The sequence below is a fragment of the Caretta caretta genome, chromosome 1, assembly GCF_965140235.1.
Source record: "Caretta caretta isolate rCarCar2 chromosome 1, rCarCar1.hap1, whole genome shotgun sequence".
In the NCBI taxonomy this organism is placed as follows: domain Eukaryota; kingdom Metazoa; phylum Chordata; order Testudines; family Cheloniidae; genus Caretta; species Caretta caretta.
The window spans coordinates 112,225,268-112,241,603 of NC_134206.1; the positions used below are offsets into that span (position 1 = coordinate 112,225,268).

A 16,336-nucleotide genomic window follows, 5' to 3' on the forward strand; every position below is an offset into this window, starting at 1 on the left:
ACTGTGGCCTGCATTTCCCACTCACAGAAAGCCAGGCTGGGAGGACCATCCAGTGTGAAAGTTGCCTGCTGGTGGAATCTCTCAGGAAGTAGGTGGGAGAGCTACAGGAGGAGGTGGCTAGGCTGAGGAGCATCTGTGCCCATGAGGAATTCCTTGAGAATATTCATAAGGAGACATCTAGGGCTGAGGAAGCTATCCAGCTACAGAGGACTGCTGTCACGCCACCAATGGAGGAGGATATGGCTCTGTCACAGGGAGGACACTAGCTGCTGGTTACTTCTGGCAGCAGGCAGTACTCCACCCCTTCTCCCAACCCACTCACCATGTTGATGGAAAACTGTTACGCTGCCCTGGCAATGAGCAATGAGGAATTACTCCCAAAGGTAGAGGAAGAGAAGCCATCTACCCCCAAGGCTGGGAGATCGCAGCCACCACTCCCAGGAGAAAACGAAGGGTTGTGATGGTTGGTGCCCCTCTTCTGAGGGGAACGGAAGCACCCATGTGTTGCCCTGACATGGAATCCCAGGAGGTATCGTATCCGAGCTATTACGGGGGGATTATCGAGCATCATCCGGCCCTCTGACTACTACCCTCTGCTACTAATCCATGTGGGTACTAATGATATTGCAAGGTATGACCCTCAGCAAATCAGAAGTGACGATAGGGCTCTGCGAGTAAGGGTGAAGGAGTTGGGAGAGCAGGTGGTGGTCTCTTTGATCCTTCCGATCCAGGGTAGGGGCCCAGGCAGAGACAGATACATCCTGGAGGTGAATGTCTAGCTGCGAGAATGGTGTCGTCAGGAGGGCTTCGACTTCCTTGACCATGGGATGCTGTTCCAGGAAGGACTTCTAAGCAGAGATGGGGTCCACCTATCGAGGAAGGGGAAGAGCATACAGACTGGCTAACCTAATGAGGATGGCTTTAAACTAGGTTCGAAGGGGGCAGGTGACCAAAGCCCATCAGTAAGTCAAAAAAATGGAGACCTGAGAGAAGGGTCAGAATTTGCGGGCAGCATGGGCTGTTAAAGCAGGGATAAGGGAGAGACAAGACAGAACTGGGGGTGGGGAAGACTCAAATCAGTATGTTAGAAGTCTGTATTCTAATGCAAGAAGTATGGGGAATAAGCAGGAAGAACTTGAAATGCTAGTAAATCATAGAATCATAGAAGATTAGGGTTGGAAGAGACCTCAGGAGATCATCTAGTCCAACCTGCTCAAAGCAGGACCAACCCCAACTAAATCATCCCAGCCAGGGCTTTGTCAAGCCGGGCCTTAAAAACCTCTAAGGACGGAGATTCCACCACCTCCCAAGGTAACCCATTCCAGTGCTTCACCACCCTCCTAGTGAGAGAGTGTTTCCTAATATTGAATCTAGATCTCCCCCACTGCAACTTGAGACCATTGCTCCTTGTTCTGTCATCTGCCACCACTGAGAACAGCCAAGCTCCACCCTCTTTGGAACCTCCCTTCGGGTAGTTGAAGGCCGCTATCAAATCCCCCCTCACTCTTCTCTTCTGCAGACTAAATAACCCCAGTTCCCTCAGCCTCTCCTCGTAAATCATGTGCCCCAGCCCCCTAATCATTTTCGTTGCCCTCCGCTGGACTCTCTCCAATTTGTCCACATCCTTTCCATAGTGGGGAGCCCAAAACTGGACACAGTACTCCAGGTGTGCCTCACCAGTGCCGAATAGAGGGGAATAATCACTTCCCTCAATCTGCTGGCAGTGCTCCTACTAATGCAGCCCAGTATGCTGTTAGCTTTCTTGGCAATAAGGGCACACTGCTGACTCATATCCAGCTTCTCCTTCACTGTAATCCTCAAATCCTTTTCTGCAGAACTGCCACTTAGCCAGTCGGCTCCCAGCCTTTAGCAGTGCATGGGATTCTTCCGTCCTAAGTGAATGACTCTGCACTTGTCCTTGTTGAACCTCATCAGATTTCTTTTGGCCCAATTCTCCAATTTGTCTAAGTCACTCTGGACCCTATCCCTATCCTCCAGCATATCTACCTCTCCCCCCCCAGCATAAACACAACTATGATGTGGCATCACAGATTGGTGGAATAGTACACATGACTGGAATATTGGTACAGAAGAGTACAGCTTGTTCAGGAAGGACAGGCAGGGGGAAAAAGGGAGGAGGTGTTGCCTTATATATTAAAAATGTATACATTTGGACTGAGGTTGAGATGGAAATAGGAGACAGACTTGTTGAAAGTCTCTGGGTAAGGATAAAAGGAGTAAAAAAACAAGGGTGATGTCATGGTAGGGGTCTATTACAGACCACCTACCCAGGAAGAAGAGGTGGATGAGGCTTTTCTTAAACAATTAACAAAATTATCCAAAGCACAGGACTTGGGGATGGGGGACTTCAACTACTCAGACAACTATTGGGAAAATAACACAACAGGGCACAGATTATCCAACAAGTTCTTGTAATGTATTGGAGACAATTTTTTATTTCAGAGGTGGAGCAAGCTACTAGGGGAGAGGCTGTTCTGGATTTGATTGAGACAGATAGGGAGGAACTGGTTGAGAATTTGAAAGTGGAAGGCAGCTTGGGTGAAAGTGATCATGAAATGATAGAATTCATGATTCTAAGGAATGGTAGGAGAGAGAGCAGAAAAATAAAGACAGCGGATTTCAAGAAGGCAGACTTCCACAAACTCAGGGAGTTGGTAGATAAGATCCCATGCAAAGCAAGTCTAAGGGGAAAAACAATTGAAGAAAGTTGGCAGTTTTTCAGAGACATTATTAAGGGCACAAGAGCAAACTATCCCACTGCGTAGGAAAGATACGAAGTATGGGAAGAGACCACCCTTGGCTTAACCAGGAGATCGTCAATTATCTAAAAAATAAAAAAGAGTCCTACAAAAAGTGGAAATAAGGGCAAATTACAAAGGATGAATATAAACAAATAACACAAGTGTGTAGGGACAAAATTAGAAAGGTCAAAGCATAAAACAAGATCGAACTAGCTAGAAACATAAAGGGTAACAAGAAAACAGTGTACAAATATATTAGAAACAAGAGGAAGACCAAGGACAAGGTAGTCCCATTACTCAATGCAGGGGGAAAACAATAGCAGAAAATGTGGAAATGGCAGAGGTGCTTAATGACTTCTTTGTTTCGGTTTTCACCAAGAAGGTTGGTGGCGATTGGACATCTAACATAGTGAATACCAGTGAAAATGAGGTAGGATCAGAGACTAAAATAGGGAAAGAACAAGTTAAAATTACTTAGACAAGTTAGATGTCTTCAAGTCACTGGGGCCTGATGAAATGCATCCTAGAATACTCGAGGAGCTGACTGAGAAGATATCTGAGCCATTAGTGATTATCTTTGAAAAGTCATGGAAGACGGGAGAGATTCCAGAAGACTGGCACTATATTTGCCTTTTTCCAATCTATAAAAAGGGAAATAAGGACTACCCGGGGTATTACAGACAAGTCACCTTAATTTCTGTAGATGGAAAGATAATGGAGCAACTAATTAAGCAATCAGTTTGCAAACATCTAGAAGATAATAAGGTGATAAGTGACAGTCCGCATGGATTTGTCAAGAACAAATTGTGTCAAACCAACCTGACAGCTTTCTTTGACAGGGTAACAAGCCTTGTGGATAGGGGGGAAGTGGTAGACATGGTATATCTTGACTTTAGTGAAGCTTTTGGTACTGTCTCGCCTGCCCTTCTCATAAACAAACTAAGGAAATGCAACCTAGATGGAGCTACTATAAGGTGGGTGCATAACTAGTTGGAAAACCATTCCCAGAGAGTAGTTATCAGTGGTTCACAGTCCTGCTGGAAGGGCATAACGAGTGGGGTCACGCAGGGATAGGTTCTGGGTCCGGTTCTGTTCGATATCTTCATCAATGATTTAGATAATGATATAGAGTACACTTATAAAGTTTGTGGACAATACCAAGCTGGGAGGGATTGCAAGTGCTTTGGAGGATAGGATTATAATTCCAAAATGATCTGGACAAACTGGAGAAATGATCTGAAGTAAATAGGTTGAAATTCAATAAGGACAAATGCAAAGTACTCCACTTAAGAAGGAACAATCAGTTGCACACATCCAAAATGGGAAACAACTGCCTAGGAAGGAGTCCTGCAGTGGATCACAGGCTAAATATGAGTCAACAGTGTAACACTTGAAAAAAAAGCAAACATTCAGGGGTGTATTAGCAGGAGTGTCGTAAGCAAGACACAAGAAGTAATTTGTCCGCTCTACTTTGTGCTGATTAGGCCTCAATGGAGTATTATGTCCAGTTCTGGGCGCCACATTTCAGGAAAGATGTGGACAAATTGGAGAAAGTCCAGAGAAGAGCAACAAAAGTGACTAAAGGTCTAGAAAACATGACCTATGAGGGAAGATTGAAAAAATTGGATCTGTTTAGTCTGGAAAAGAGAAGACTGATGGGGGACATAATAGTTTTCAAGTACGTTAAAGGTTACAAGGAGGAGGGAGAAAAACATTTCCTCTTAATCTCTGAGGATAGGACAAGAAGCCATGGGCTTAAATTGCAGCAAGGGAAGTTTAGGTTGGACGTTAGAAAAAACATCCTGTCAGGGTGGTTAAGCACTGGAATAAATTGCCTAGGGATGTTGTGGAATCTCCATCACTGGAGATTTTAAAGAGCAGGTTAGACAAATGCCTATCAGGGATGGTCTAGATAATACTTGGTCCTGCCATGAGTGCAGGGAACTGGACTTGATGACCTCTCGAGGTCCCTTCCAGTCCAATGATTCTGTGATCCTAGTGGTCCTGACTACAAATCTGGGAATGTGAATCTGCATCTACCCAGTTCTTGGGAAACTTGCTCATTGTATTATTCTTTGGGGCAAAACAAGCATCCAAGCTATAGCAACGGTAAACTGTAGTTTTCCCACGAGAGTATGGATTTGTGATGAAGCATTGCCTGGTTCAAATATAAAGATTGCAGCAGCTTAGGCTGTACTAGATATAGCCATGCACAGAGTCCTTCTCTTGCAAGACAGAGGAAGTTTTGTATGCTTGTTGCTAATGGCTGAATGCTCTGTTTACTGATAGTTTACTTAGAGCATGAGTAAGTATTTTGGCTAACAAGAAGGTTCAGTATTTTGTAGCTTTGGATGTTATTTTGGGAAAGCTGCAGAGGGGACAGTCCAATGCACAGCCAGACCAAAAGGTTGGTCTACATCCAATCACCCAGAAGAGAGGCAAAAGCTCACTGTTAATATTGAAACACTAAAGGTCCAGGAGAGGAAAATCATAGGTAAGAACAAATTTTATTTCTTGTCCCTGAAATGCAGAGATTTCCAAATATTCCTTAATTTGAGGTTAATGAGGAGCATGGAAAGTCTCTTGATGGCTACGTAAGGAAAGGAGTCTTCACCTCCAGGGTTCTTCAGTAGGTTGGTGGTTCCAAGTGACAGGCTATTTGTCTGGCTTTTGCTGTGTCCATTTAAGTTTTTCCTTCTGTGTGTTTTCATGGTTTCTGGAATGTCCAATTCAGTTGGGGATTCAAAAATATCTTTTTGGAACCATTTACTCCCCAAAGTGCCTCTCATCTGTTTCAAATAGCCTGGATTTTACCCCAAATAGTTTTAAAGCATATTGTACTGTGTCTTTTAGAAATCTTATTCTTTTTCATAGCAGTTGTTAGTTTGATTTTTAATATTTGCAAATAATTCTGTATATGAATTACTTTTAACATCTTCAAACATGCTTAATTTTTCAGAATCATTCTAGCTATCCAAAACTCTATGGTTGTAACTTGCAATTAGTTTACAGAAGTAATATACTCTTTGCTCACTTGTGCTTTTACCCCAACTCTGATGGATGTAGTTAGATGCGACATTTTCATTGATTAGTTTTTTATTAAATGGTACACATACAGCAATTGTAAAATGTGTAATACTAAATACTGCTATAAGCTACACAGGCTAATTTTCAAGTCACTTCTTCTGCAGTCATTGATTTGTTGTATCCTAAAACAAACAATATGACTGACTAAACTACAGAATATAATGTGTTAATGCATGATACAGTTAGATTTAAATACACTTTTTGATTTATACATTTTGTACTAAGTGGATAAAACTAATGTGTAATGAAATTACATTGCAAGCTCGTATTTCAAAACATCAGGGTATTAATATGTTTTTTGCAGCAATTGAATTGCTTCTACAATGGCTTGGTAAAGAATAATTATTAGTTGTAGCCAGAAAAGTGACTAAAATCGACATCTTGGTACTCTGTTCATGCTTCTCATGAATCATATATGCTCAATTTAGAGGAAAGCCATTTCATACTAGTATTTGTGTTAAAGCATCAACATACAGTAGCCATGGAAGAACAAATTCCGTGTACACATCAAGAAACATTACTACCTTGCTTCATGTATTGTAAATTATATCTTGATTTTTAGATGGTTGGATGATATTTCAATACTGATATTTACAAAATGTCTTTTGTGAAACTGATATCTGAGCAAATTTTATATGGAAATCATGGGAAAAAATAAATATAAAATAATGTGGTGACATTCAAGTCACTTTTCATACCACATAAACTTTTCTGAAATGGCTTCATTTGTACCGGTATGCCTAATCTTGTATTCTCATTTTGAACTCCACTTTTCCTTCATACGGATCATGAGGGTTATCTGAGGTAATTCCAGTTCCAATGACTCTGCACACAACGGTAACTTCTGCATTCCTTGTAACGTTGAGAAATTTCACTGCTACCAAAGGATTACTGTAGGTGGGCTGGGATGAAAGAAAGATCTTTTAACCTTCTTTTGAAAACTTGAACTATCAGTTTAGAAATACAACCTATGACTTAAATTTTGGTCAAATTCACATAATTTCACAGAGATGTTTCAAACTGCTGATCTGATAAAAACATAGGGGAACAAAACCACAAATTTGAGTTCAGAAACACATACCTGTGCTTTCTTTCCATAATAAGGGAAATAGTGAAGGTTAAAGGTGCCGTTGACTGGGTAATATTGTAGTTCAAGTGGGCTGAAATCATCATGCTATTTTTGAAGGTAAGAAATCAGATCTGTTAGCACTCAAACTATAAACCAGCACTCAGTTTTCAACAAGATGAAATTCATTAAAGACAAGTGCAAAGCACTACACTTTAAGAAAGAAAAATCAAATGCACAAATACAAATGGGAAATAACTGACTAAACAATAGTATGGCTGAAAAGGATCTGGGAGCTATAGTGTACCATAAACTGAATATGAGCCAACAATGTGGCGAAGTTGCAAAATAGGCTAGTATCATTCTGGAATGTATTAAAAGAATTGTCTATTCAGCACTAGTGAGGCATCAGCTGGAGTACTGTGTCCAGTTCTAGGCCCCACACATGAGCAAATTGGAAAGAGTACAGAGAAGAGCAACAAACATGATAAAAGATTTAGCAAACCTGACCTGAGGTTAGAAAAACTAGGCATGTTTAGTTGTGACCAAGGAAGGCTGTGGGGGGGACCGGATAACAGTCTTCAATATGTCAAGGGCTGTTATAAAGAAAACAGTGAGCAATTGTTCTCCATATCCACTGAAGGTAGGACAAGAAGTAATGGGCTTAATCTGCAGCAAGGAAGAGTTAGGTTAGATATCAGAAAAAACTTTCTAACTGTAAGGATAGTTAAGTACTGGGATAGGCTTCAAGGGAGGTTGTAGAATCCCCGCCATTGGAGGTTTTTAAGAACATTAGATAAACATCTGTCAGGGATGGTCTAGATAACTTGGTCCTGCCTCAGCCCTGGGGGCTAGACTAGATGACCTCTCAAGGTCCCGTTTAGCCCTATGTTTCAGTGACTGTAGGATTCTAAGCATTTTATAGCTATTAAAACCTAAATAATATGCACAGACCACAGTTGAGCAAGCCATACTTTATCAGCGCAGCACTTGACAACATGCCTAACCTTCAAAGCGTAACAAGAGTTAACCAATTCAAGGGTATCTGCCTGAGTTTTCAGAGAGCCTGAAACAATTGCTCCAAGTTGTGAACTCCCCTGTTCATTTCAGATACCACTGATGATACTTTAAAGAAGTGGTTCTCAAAGCCGGTCCGCCACTTTTTCAGGGAAAGTACGTGGTGGGCCAGGCCGGTTTGTTTACCTGCTGCATCTGCAGGTTCCGCCGATCGTGGCTCCCGCTGGTCGCGGTTTGCCGCTCCAGCCCAATGGGGGCTGTGGGAAGGGTGGCCAGCACGTCCGTTGGGCTGTGCCACTTTTCGCAGCCCCCATTGGCCTGGAGCGGCGAACCGCAGCCAGTGGAAGCCGCAATCTGCCGAATCTGCAGATGCGGCAGGTAAATAAACCGGTCAGCCTGCCAGGGGCTTTCCCTGAAAAAGCGGTGGACCAGCTTTGAGAACCACTGCTTTAAAGGTCAACTATTTCAGATACTCATGATACTTAGTTTAATTAGTTTGCTGGTTTTCAAAGTATGGAAGAAAGCGGGGAAATATCATATTATAAACATCTTTGATATCCAATATCAAAAATAAGTAATTTGTTAATCTAAAGAATAAAAAGAATTACAAGCAAATTTTTAAAACCCAATTTAATTTCATTTATTTAAAATTCTAAAATATGGGAAGACCTTAAACAACACATAATAGAGTTAAGTGGGATATGTGATTCATTTAATTTTCCTGAAGGGAGCCTTGGCTTTCAAAAGTCTGGGAAATGCTGCTATGTGGTATCTGAGAGAGACATGCCCTATAGATTGGAAAGATTCTTTCAGCATGTTGCATATTCTGTATTACAAAATACATAGTTCCCTCCCTTTATGTGAAGCAATTAACTGCTCTGATAGCTGAATGCCAATTTTGTAAATAACTTTTTTTCTATTCTGGACACATTTTATTTTTATACATTCTTCCTTAAAGCCTGATCCAAGCTCATTGTCATCAATGAGTTGTGTATCAAGTCCTGTATCACTGAAGGTTAGAAAATTTGCAGTAATGTTACTATTTTTATATAGTTACACTGGTGCAAACCTAGAGTAGAGGCACACTGCATAAGTGTTAACCAGAGCTGGAGCTGGTGTGACTTGCCCAAGTAATTTACTATGTGATTTGCACCAGTTAAAAAAACAAACAAACAAGCAAACAAATGAAGCCGGTATAGCTATGACATGAGAAAAGGGTTTCCCCCCCACTCTAAATTATAACTAAACAAACCTTTTTCTTAGCTTGAAGTCCAGTATACTAACTTTTTGCCAATAGTAATTTTATAGATGAATAATAAATCCTGGAGGTAAGGTGGTACTAGTGGAGAACTGATAACATTCAAACTTAGTGTGACAAGTGTGTTTGGTTAGTATAATGTCTGATTTGGTTAGCAATATCTGAACAATGTTTTGAAATGAGTTAGAATAAAGAAATTAACTTTCTATTTTCTTACAGTTTCCTGGATCTGAAAGGTATGTGCAGGTAAGAATAAGTCTACTAAAGGAACAATTGGATATTACAGTGAATTTGTAAATTGAAAAGTGTTTCGTTAGGGAAATGATGATTTTCAAAGGTGCAAGAGTATCCATAAATTCTGTTGAAATCCATGATAGCTGTAGTGCTTGGAACCTTTGAAATGTGAGCACTCCGTACTTACTTGAGCTGTACAGCTCACTCTTGGTGCAGTACCATTGCCAGGGAGAAAATTGATAATCTGAAACATAATACATGTTCACATTAGTCACCTCAGAATTATTTATAATGTAAAAACATTGGCAAAAATGATGTATTTAGATTTGCATATTGCTTTGGCTGCCTTTGTCTGGATCTTGGTAAGAATTGTGAAGCTTCGATCATTTTTCTTGTGTGCAATAATAAAAAACACCTTATCATGAAGTATCCTATTTGCAATGTGGAACACCATCGTTTCTTGGCTTTTTTGTCCTTAGTGAGGCTAACTAATATAATTGCATGCACTCATTTGGAGACTAGTGTTCAACAAGAAGAAATTTCTTAATGCATTAGTAAAATTAAAAAGAAAAGGAGTACTTGTAGCACCTTAGAAACTAACCAAGGTGCCACAAGTATTCCTTTTCTTTTTGCGAATACAGACTAACACGGCTGCTAATCTGAAACCATAAAATTAAAGTTTTTAAAAGTTTTGCTGCCCTCCATGACCTGATACATCAGCATTGGCTTGGGTTGAGTAAACAGGCACATCCTTCTCAGGTGCAAACTGGCAGGATCCCCATCACCAGTAGCAAAGACAGAAGTAAGTAAGCACCACTGGGGAGTGAGAGGCAGGACCTCCCCTTCCTCTCTGCTGAAGCTTGAGCTGGTAAACCCTCTAAACAAGGCCTTACTGGAGAAAGTGGCAGCTTTCTCTGTTCTTCACCTGCAAAAGCCAAGTACACAAGCTTTCTCCCACAGCTAGATCTTGCAGACATTAGTTTCCCCACTGTTGCTCAGATTTAATTTATTTGGTACTTGTGATGTCATAATTTTACTAATTCTCCAGTAATCCATAGGATCATCCAGGAAAAAGACAATACCTGAATTTCTAATGCAAAACTGAGTTAGATTCATCAGCAATGGGTGATATAGAAACCACTAGGATGGAAAATTATTCTGATTATTCTTCTATCAAACATTAGTTAACACATCAGTCTTTCTTTTTCAGTACTCTAGGATTGGTACTTACTCTGTTCATTTTTATAATTAAACATGGTTTTCCTTCAGGAAATCCAAAAGTGGAATTTTCCAGGCCAGAGCAGTTTTCAAGCATATCTGATGTGAACTTGCAGGAGTATTTTGTTTTGTTTGGTCCAAGGAATGATTTTTGAAAGAAGTATTTCTCACTTGTGCAGTTGATGTTGGCATGTTGTGCAGTTGTATTATATGCTATATCAGTGTAAAACAAACAAATAATTAATTACCCCATATGCTGATTTGTGGCACTGACCTATTTCCCTCACAGATTGTAATTTTTAATGCCATGATCCAGGGGTTTTTTGTGGGAGAACTAGTTGTATTTCTAGAGAATGGAATCAAATAGTATTAAAAAGGGAAAATAGTTTGTCTGTGAATTATAGAAAGTACAATGTTAAAATGGAGTGAAGGTTGACAGTACATATCAATAATCTAGGATAAATTCCATAATGAGGATGTTAAAATTTATCCTCAAAACAATCATTAGAAATTTAGGAAGTTCAAAGTTAGGGTTTAACTTAAAATAAATTCCAACATATATTAAGGTATTAGGGCACCGAAACAACTTTAAATATGCCCTGTAGTGAAACCAGGCAATAACCACATGACTACAATTAAGGCATATGTGTGAGTGGTCACATATGAGATTAAACTTTTTTCTTTCTTTTTTTCCCACCTCGTAGTGTCACAATATGAAGATCATTTGGGGAGGTGGAGTGAGGGAGGGGCAGCGAATAGGTCTATCATGGTGCTGCATTTCTTGAATCACCTATTTTACATTAATTTGACTCTTAATTTCATTAACAGGTTTACTTGTAAATTTTCAGAAAATTTATTCTATACTGAAAAAATGTAGTATTTTATACTCACAGTGCTGTAGTTATGGGAAGATATGCTGTGTTTTCCTTACAAAGCTAGAGACTGAATCTCTATTTTAAGTGCAAAACTCAACTCTTCCTTTACTAGGGAGCAGTGATCTGTGCTTCTATAATGTTATGTTTATATTTAAATAAATCTTATTTCTTTTCATACCCGAAAGAAATTTGTGAAGAGTTGTTACATATTTCTCCCAGGAGTTTTTGTCAGAGATGTTGTAATAAATTTCTAATCCTCCTTCACCATAGACATCCGGTCGTAACGTCACCCCTGTATTTAAAAAAGAAAAAATGAAGAAAAGAGAAGTGTTTCAGGTATTGATCAGGTATTGATTTAGACTAACTACAGATGTGACACTGAAATGAAAGCTGTCAGTAGAACTCCACTGAGCCCACAGTCACTGTTGGAAGTGATTTTAATCATCCTGCACAGGAGTGATAGCAATCTTCGGAGGATGTATTCAAAAATCTATGCTACTTGTGAAATGCTTTCTTTTCAAGTATGTCTCCCTTATTTTCAGAATGCCCTAAAATGCAAGTGCCACTGATGTCATATTTCATTTATTCTGTATTTCCCCCCAGCACTTGTTAAAAATAGTGGGTATAACTATCATATCAAATCTAAAAGCCAAAGTATGTTTCTCTGTGAAATGACTTTCCAACATGCCAATTTAATGTTTGACAGTAATTATTTTGCCAGTAAACTTATTAAATGTTGAGAGAGGGTATTTGACCACAGACAAGTAGTAGTATTTGTAGGGTTACACATCTAAGTGTTGTTTTCCCATCCCCAGTTTAAAAATCCTAATTAGGAGCAGCTGTGTAGCTACATAAATTCTCTAGTGATTGGCTTAACAGATTTTTTTTTTTTTTTTGCTGCTCCCTCTCCCATCTATTCACATTTTCAAGTCCTAATCTTTATTGCTAACTCCATGTTTCTTTGTCCACCTTATTTTTACTTTTACTTTATGCCTTACTTTTTTTTGTCATTTTTCTTTTCATCTTTTGTTCTCTCCCTTTCTATATCACTTCACTTCCATGGTTCTGTTTCTCACATTACTTCTGTTTTTTTCTGAGTGTGCAGTGTCTGAAGAGACTTGAAGGTGCCGCTGTCAAGGACTGGAGAGCTTAGTCCTGTCTTATTTAGGAAATAAGGGCCCATTTACAACGCTTCTGTGGAAAAACCCATAGAAAGGGAGGAAATTTCCCTGAAGTTCCTCTTGCAATTTCCCCTGATTTATTCACTGAGAGGGCAGGTTTAAATAGGTGACAGGGCCTGCTCACAAACCCATTAGAACCTCTGAGAGCCAGAGGATGTCAGGACCCTGATCCTGTGCCCCTGCTTTTTGTCCTCAGCACCCTGACCATTCCTCTACACAGGAACTGGTGTTGTGAGAAATGAGTGATTTAGATACATCAACCATACGGTATGAAATGGGCAGAATTTATGACTATACCTGGTGATTTTAATCGATCTTGATAGTCCGGTGTATATGGATTGATTGTCCTCATTAAGGAATATATGGCGAGTGAAAACAGCCCAGTCATCACTATGTAGAAAGCAACGTAGTACAGACTGATCCACACTGTAGGGAAAATGTATGAATAACAATATCAGGTTAAAGTGAATATTGTGAGTAAGTCCCTCCCTGCTGTGTCTTTGTTTTTAGTAGATGCTGTCATGACTAAAAAGCTTGAAAGGAGTAGGAAAGTGGAGAGGCAAAGTAATCCAATGGACGGAATCTTTGTTTGAATTTGACTTCAGTGGGAGTTGAAGGTACTCTGCATCTTCTAGAATTGTGCCTTAAATTTGGTGTTTTGAGTCTTATCTATTAATTTAAAAAAACTTTTTTTCTGGAGAATGTTGTAAATTTGTTCCATTTTATAAGGAACATAGTGAAGGTGTGGAGTAACATACCACTGGATATTATTTATTGACTGATAGTTTCTTTCTGCTCATACATAAATTTGGATAGCTTGAAAGAAGGGGCTGAAGGCTACCCATTACACAAAAGTTCATTACTTTTTTTTACGTAACTGGTGATCAGCACAGATTATAAATTGAAAAATCAGTGCAGCTTCTTGGCATGACTATTTTTGCATGTTCACTCTTCTTATCTGCTCGTTCCATATGAAGGATATAAAACAGTCCTGATGAATTTCACTGACAACACCAGTCTGCTAAAAATATGATTTGGTCACAAATCCCATTTACACTTATTTCACACTTTATCATCGGAACTCCTCTGGTAAATCCCTTCTCACTGCCACCTGATTTACAATGGTGTGAGATTAGAACCAGGCTCTGTTTCTTCATACATGTCTGTAAAATACCTAGCACACTGTTAGTTCTATATAAGTAATTAATAAAACAATCCACATGGACTAAGTGGGGGAAAAAAAACTCACTAATTTTTATCATATAACCCCTGCACCCACCAACATTAGGAAAGGTTAATTTTAAGTAGATTTTCTTTTACGTTTTAAAAATTGCTGTTAAGATCCATTATATCAAATTTCAGCTCAGAAAAACATCTTACAGGCAAATCTGTTATCTCAGGAAAGGAGTGGGGAAGGGAGAGAGTAACCTGCAACTCCCATTAGTATCTGTAGGACAAGAAACCTTTTTAAAATCAATCAGAGGACAGCTTCTTTGAATGTAGACCATGAAACATATTGTTGTTGCAAAGGCAGGGTTGGTTATGGATGGATTGATGGGTTGAGCTGAAACGTGCATCAGTGTGCTGGGATAAAACAGCAGATTTACTAAACAGAAATTCAATCAGAAAAATCATTTTGGAAAGGCAAATTATATTTCCAGTTATTTGGATCTCAATTTTATCCCCACTTGCTTCCCAGATGGGCCTGAAGAGAAAAAAACAGATCCTGTTTCATAGAATCATAGAATATCAGGGTTAGAAGGGACCTCAGGAGGTCATCTAGTCCAACCCCCTGCTCAAAGCAGGACCAATCCCCAACTAAATCATCCCAGCCAGGGCTTTGTCAAGCCTGACCTTAAAGACTTCTAAGGAAGGAGATTCCACCACCTCCCTAGGTAATGCATTCCAGTGTTTCACCACCCTCCTAGTGAAAAAGTTTTTCCTAATATCCAACCTAAACCTCCCCCACTGCAACTTGAGACCATTACTCTTTGTTCTGTCATCTGCTACCACTGAGAACAGTCTAGATCCTGTGTTATCCTGATATTTTTATAGGTATTAGTTCCAGTTCCTGTAGTCCTGAGCATCCAAAACAACCAATTAAAGTCAAAAGGAGTTTTGGGTACACAAAAACTGCAAGGTCAGGCCCCCTCTAGTTAATCCTGATATCAGAATCATGTCATAACTATAACACGTAGATATTAATAATTAATAATTATCTTAATTTGCATCCTGGACAATAATTTGAACCAGAATGGTTTAAAACGATTCTCATACTTGAGGAAAATACTTGGATCAGTTTTTCTTTATTAAAATGGCCTATCTGGTTATATAGCCAATTGTTAATATTTATCCTAAGTGTGATTGCCTTGGATATGGTGTCTCTAAACTGGTCAGAAATGTTAGAAGTCCTGGCTAAAGACAGCTCAGCTGTATGCAGTCTGGCTTTGGTAGAAATTCTGAAAAACACTGACTTGCCATAGTTTATTTTAACAATTATTTATCAGTTTCACAAATCATGGAATCATGTGCATTAGATATGGAAGTCAAAGGGGATTTTGCCATTGACTTCAGTGGATGCAGCATTAAAAACCTTAGTTCTTTTAATCTTTCCATATAAATCAACCCTGCCAGCACCTTAATCATTTTGGTTGCTCTTCTCTGTGCTTACTCCATTTTTCCAAGTGATTTGTTCATTGTGTTGTTTTAAATCATTCTTAAAGCTACACATTTCATCCTAATGGTTTTTCAGGAATTTTAGTTATGGCAAAAAAATCCTTGAATATGTGAAACAAGAGATTCCAAATCTCCTCATTCAATAACTTCACAATCAGAAACATTTCAGGAAATGAACTCATGCTTTAACAAAATCTGTCATCAACCCCTGGGATGACTCACAAGCATGCCATGAAAACAACATTCATCATCTCATCCTATCAAATTAATGAGGAAAAAACAAAAAATCATGCAGCTTTCTAACTGTACTAGAAAGAAGAAAATAGTCTTGTTTTTGTAGACTTATGTGACCACATACCCCAATTAATCAAGGTCCTTCCCATTAACTGCCCTGTATCTGGATTCCAGACAAAACGGTTGAAATTTTCCATCCGTTGGCTGCAGGTCTTCTTTTCATTTAAAGCTGCCATTTTCTCCAAAAAAAATAAAATAAAATAAAATTCCAAACACACAGACAACCCCCCAAAACCCAAAGAACACGAGAAACCAAGAAATTCAACTGATGCCCAAACAGCTGGTCAAGAAGAATACTCTGCTTTTTATACTTTTCTTCCCTGAAGGTCAAACAGATTACACCCGATATCATTGAAACTACCTAATGGCAAAATGTTGTCCTGTATAAACATTGCTGATAAAGTACAATGTTCAGGTTGGCAAAGAAAAATTAGTTGCTATCACATGTCCTTCTATTTTCTCTTTAATACCTCAGTAGATCTCCAGTGTTACACATTTTGTACAGCACCTTTAGAGCTTGTGATACATTCAGCTTGATAACTTTATCTGCTTTGATAACAGCTAAGGAGAACTGCTTCCCTGCATTTTTTCTTTTTTAAATAATCTACAAAGATTGGATCAAATTCTACCCTTACAGCACATGAAAGCCCAATCAGATCCTTGGGGTT

At 39.2% G+C, this 16,336-nt stretch overlaps 1 protein-coding gene across 1 annotated transcript; it reads right to left on the reverse strand.

Moving 5' to 3' along the window:
* Positions 1-5,913: 5,913 nt before the first annotated feature.
* On the reverse strand, positions 5,914-16,007 carry ATP4B (ATPase H+/K+ transporting subunit beta). The gene is made up of 7 exons (XM_048834075.2): positions 15,733-16,007; positions 12,996-13,124; positions 11,696-11,809; positions 10,656-10,855; positions 9,612-9,668; positions 6,931-7,023; positions 5,914-6,751 (listed from the first exon to the last, which is right to left on the reverse strand). The coding sequence occupies exons 1-7, from the start codon at positions 15,842-15,844 to the stop codon at positions 6,590-6,592; spliced, it is 867 nt and encodes a 288-aa protein (XP_048690032.1). The 5' UTR covers positions 15,845-16,007; the 3' UTR covers positions 5,914-6,589.
* Between the last annotated feature and the right edge of the window lie 329 nt (positions 16,008-16,336).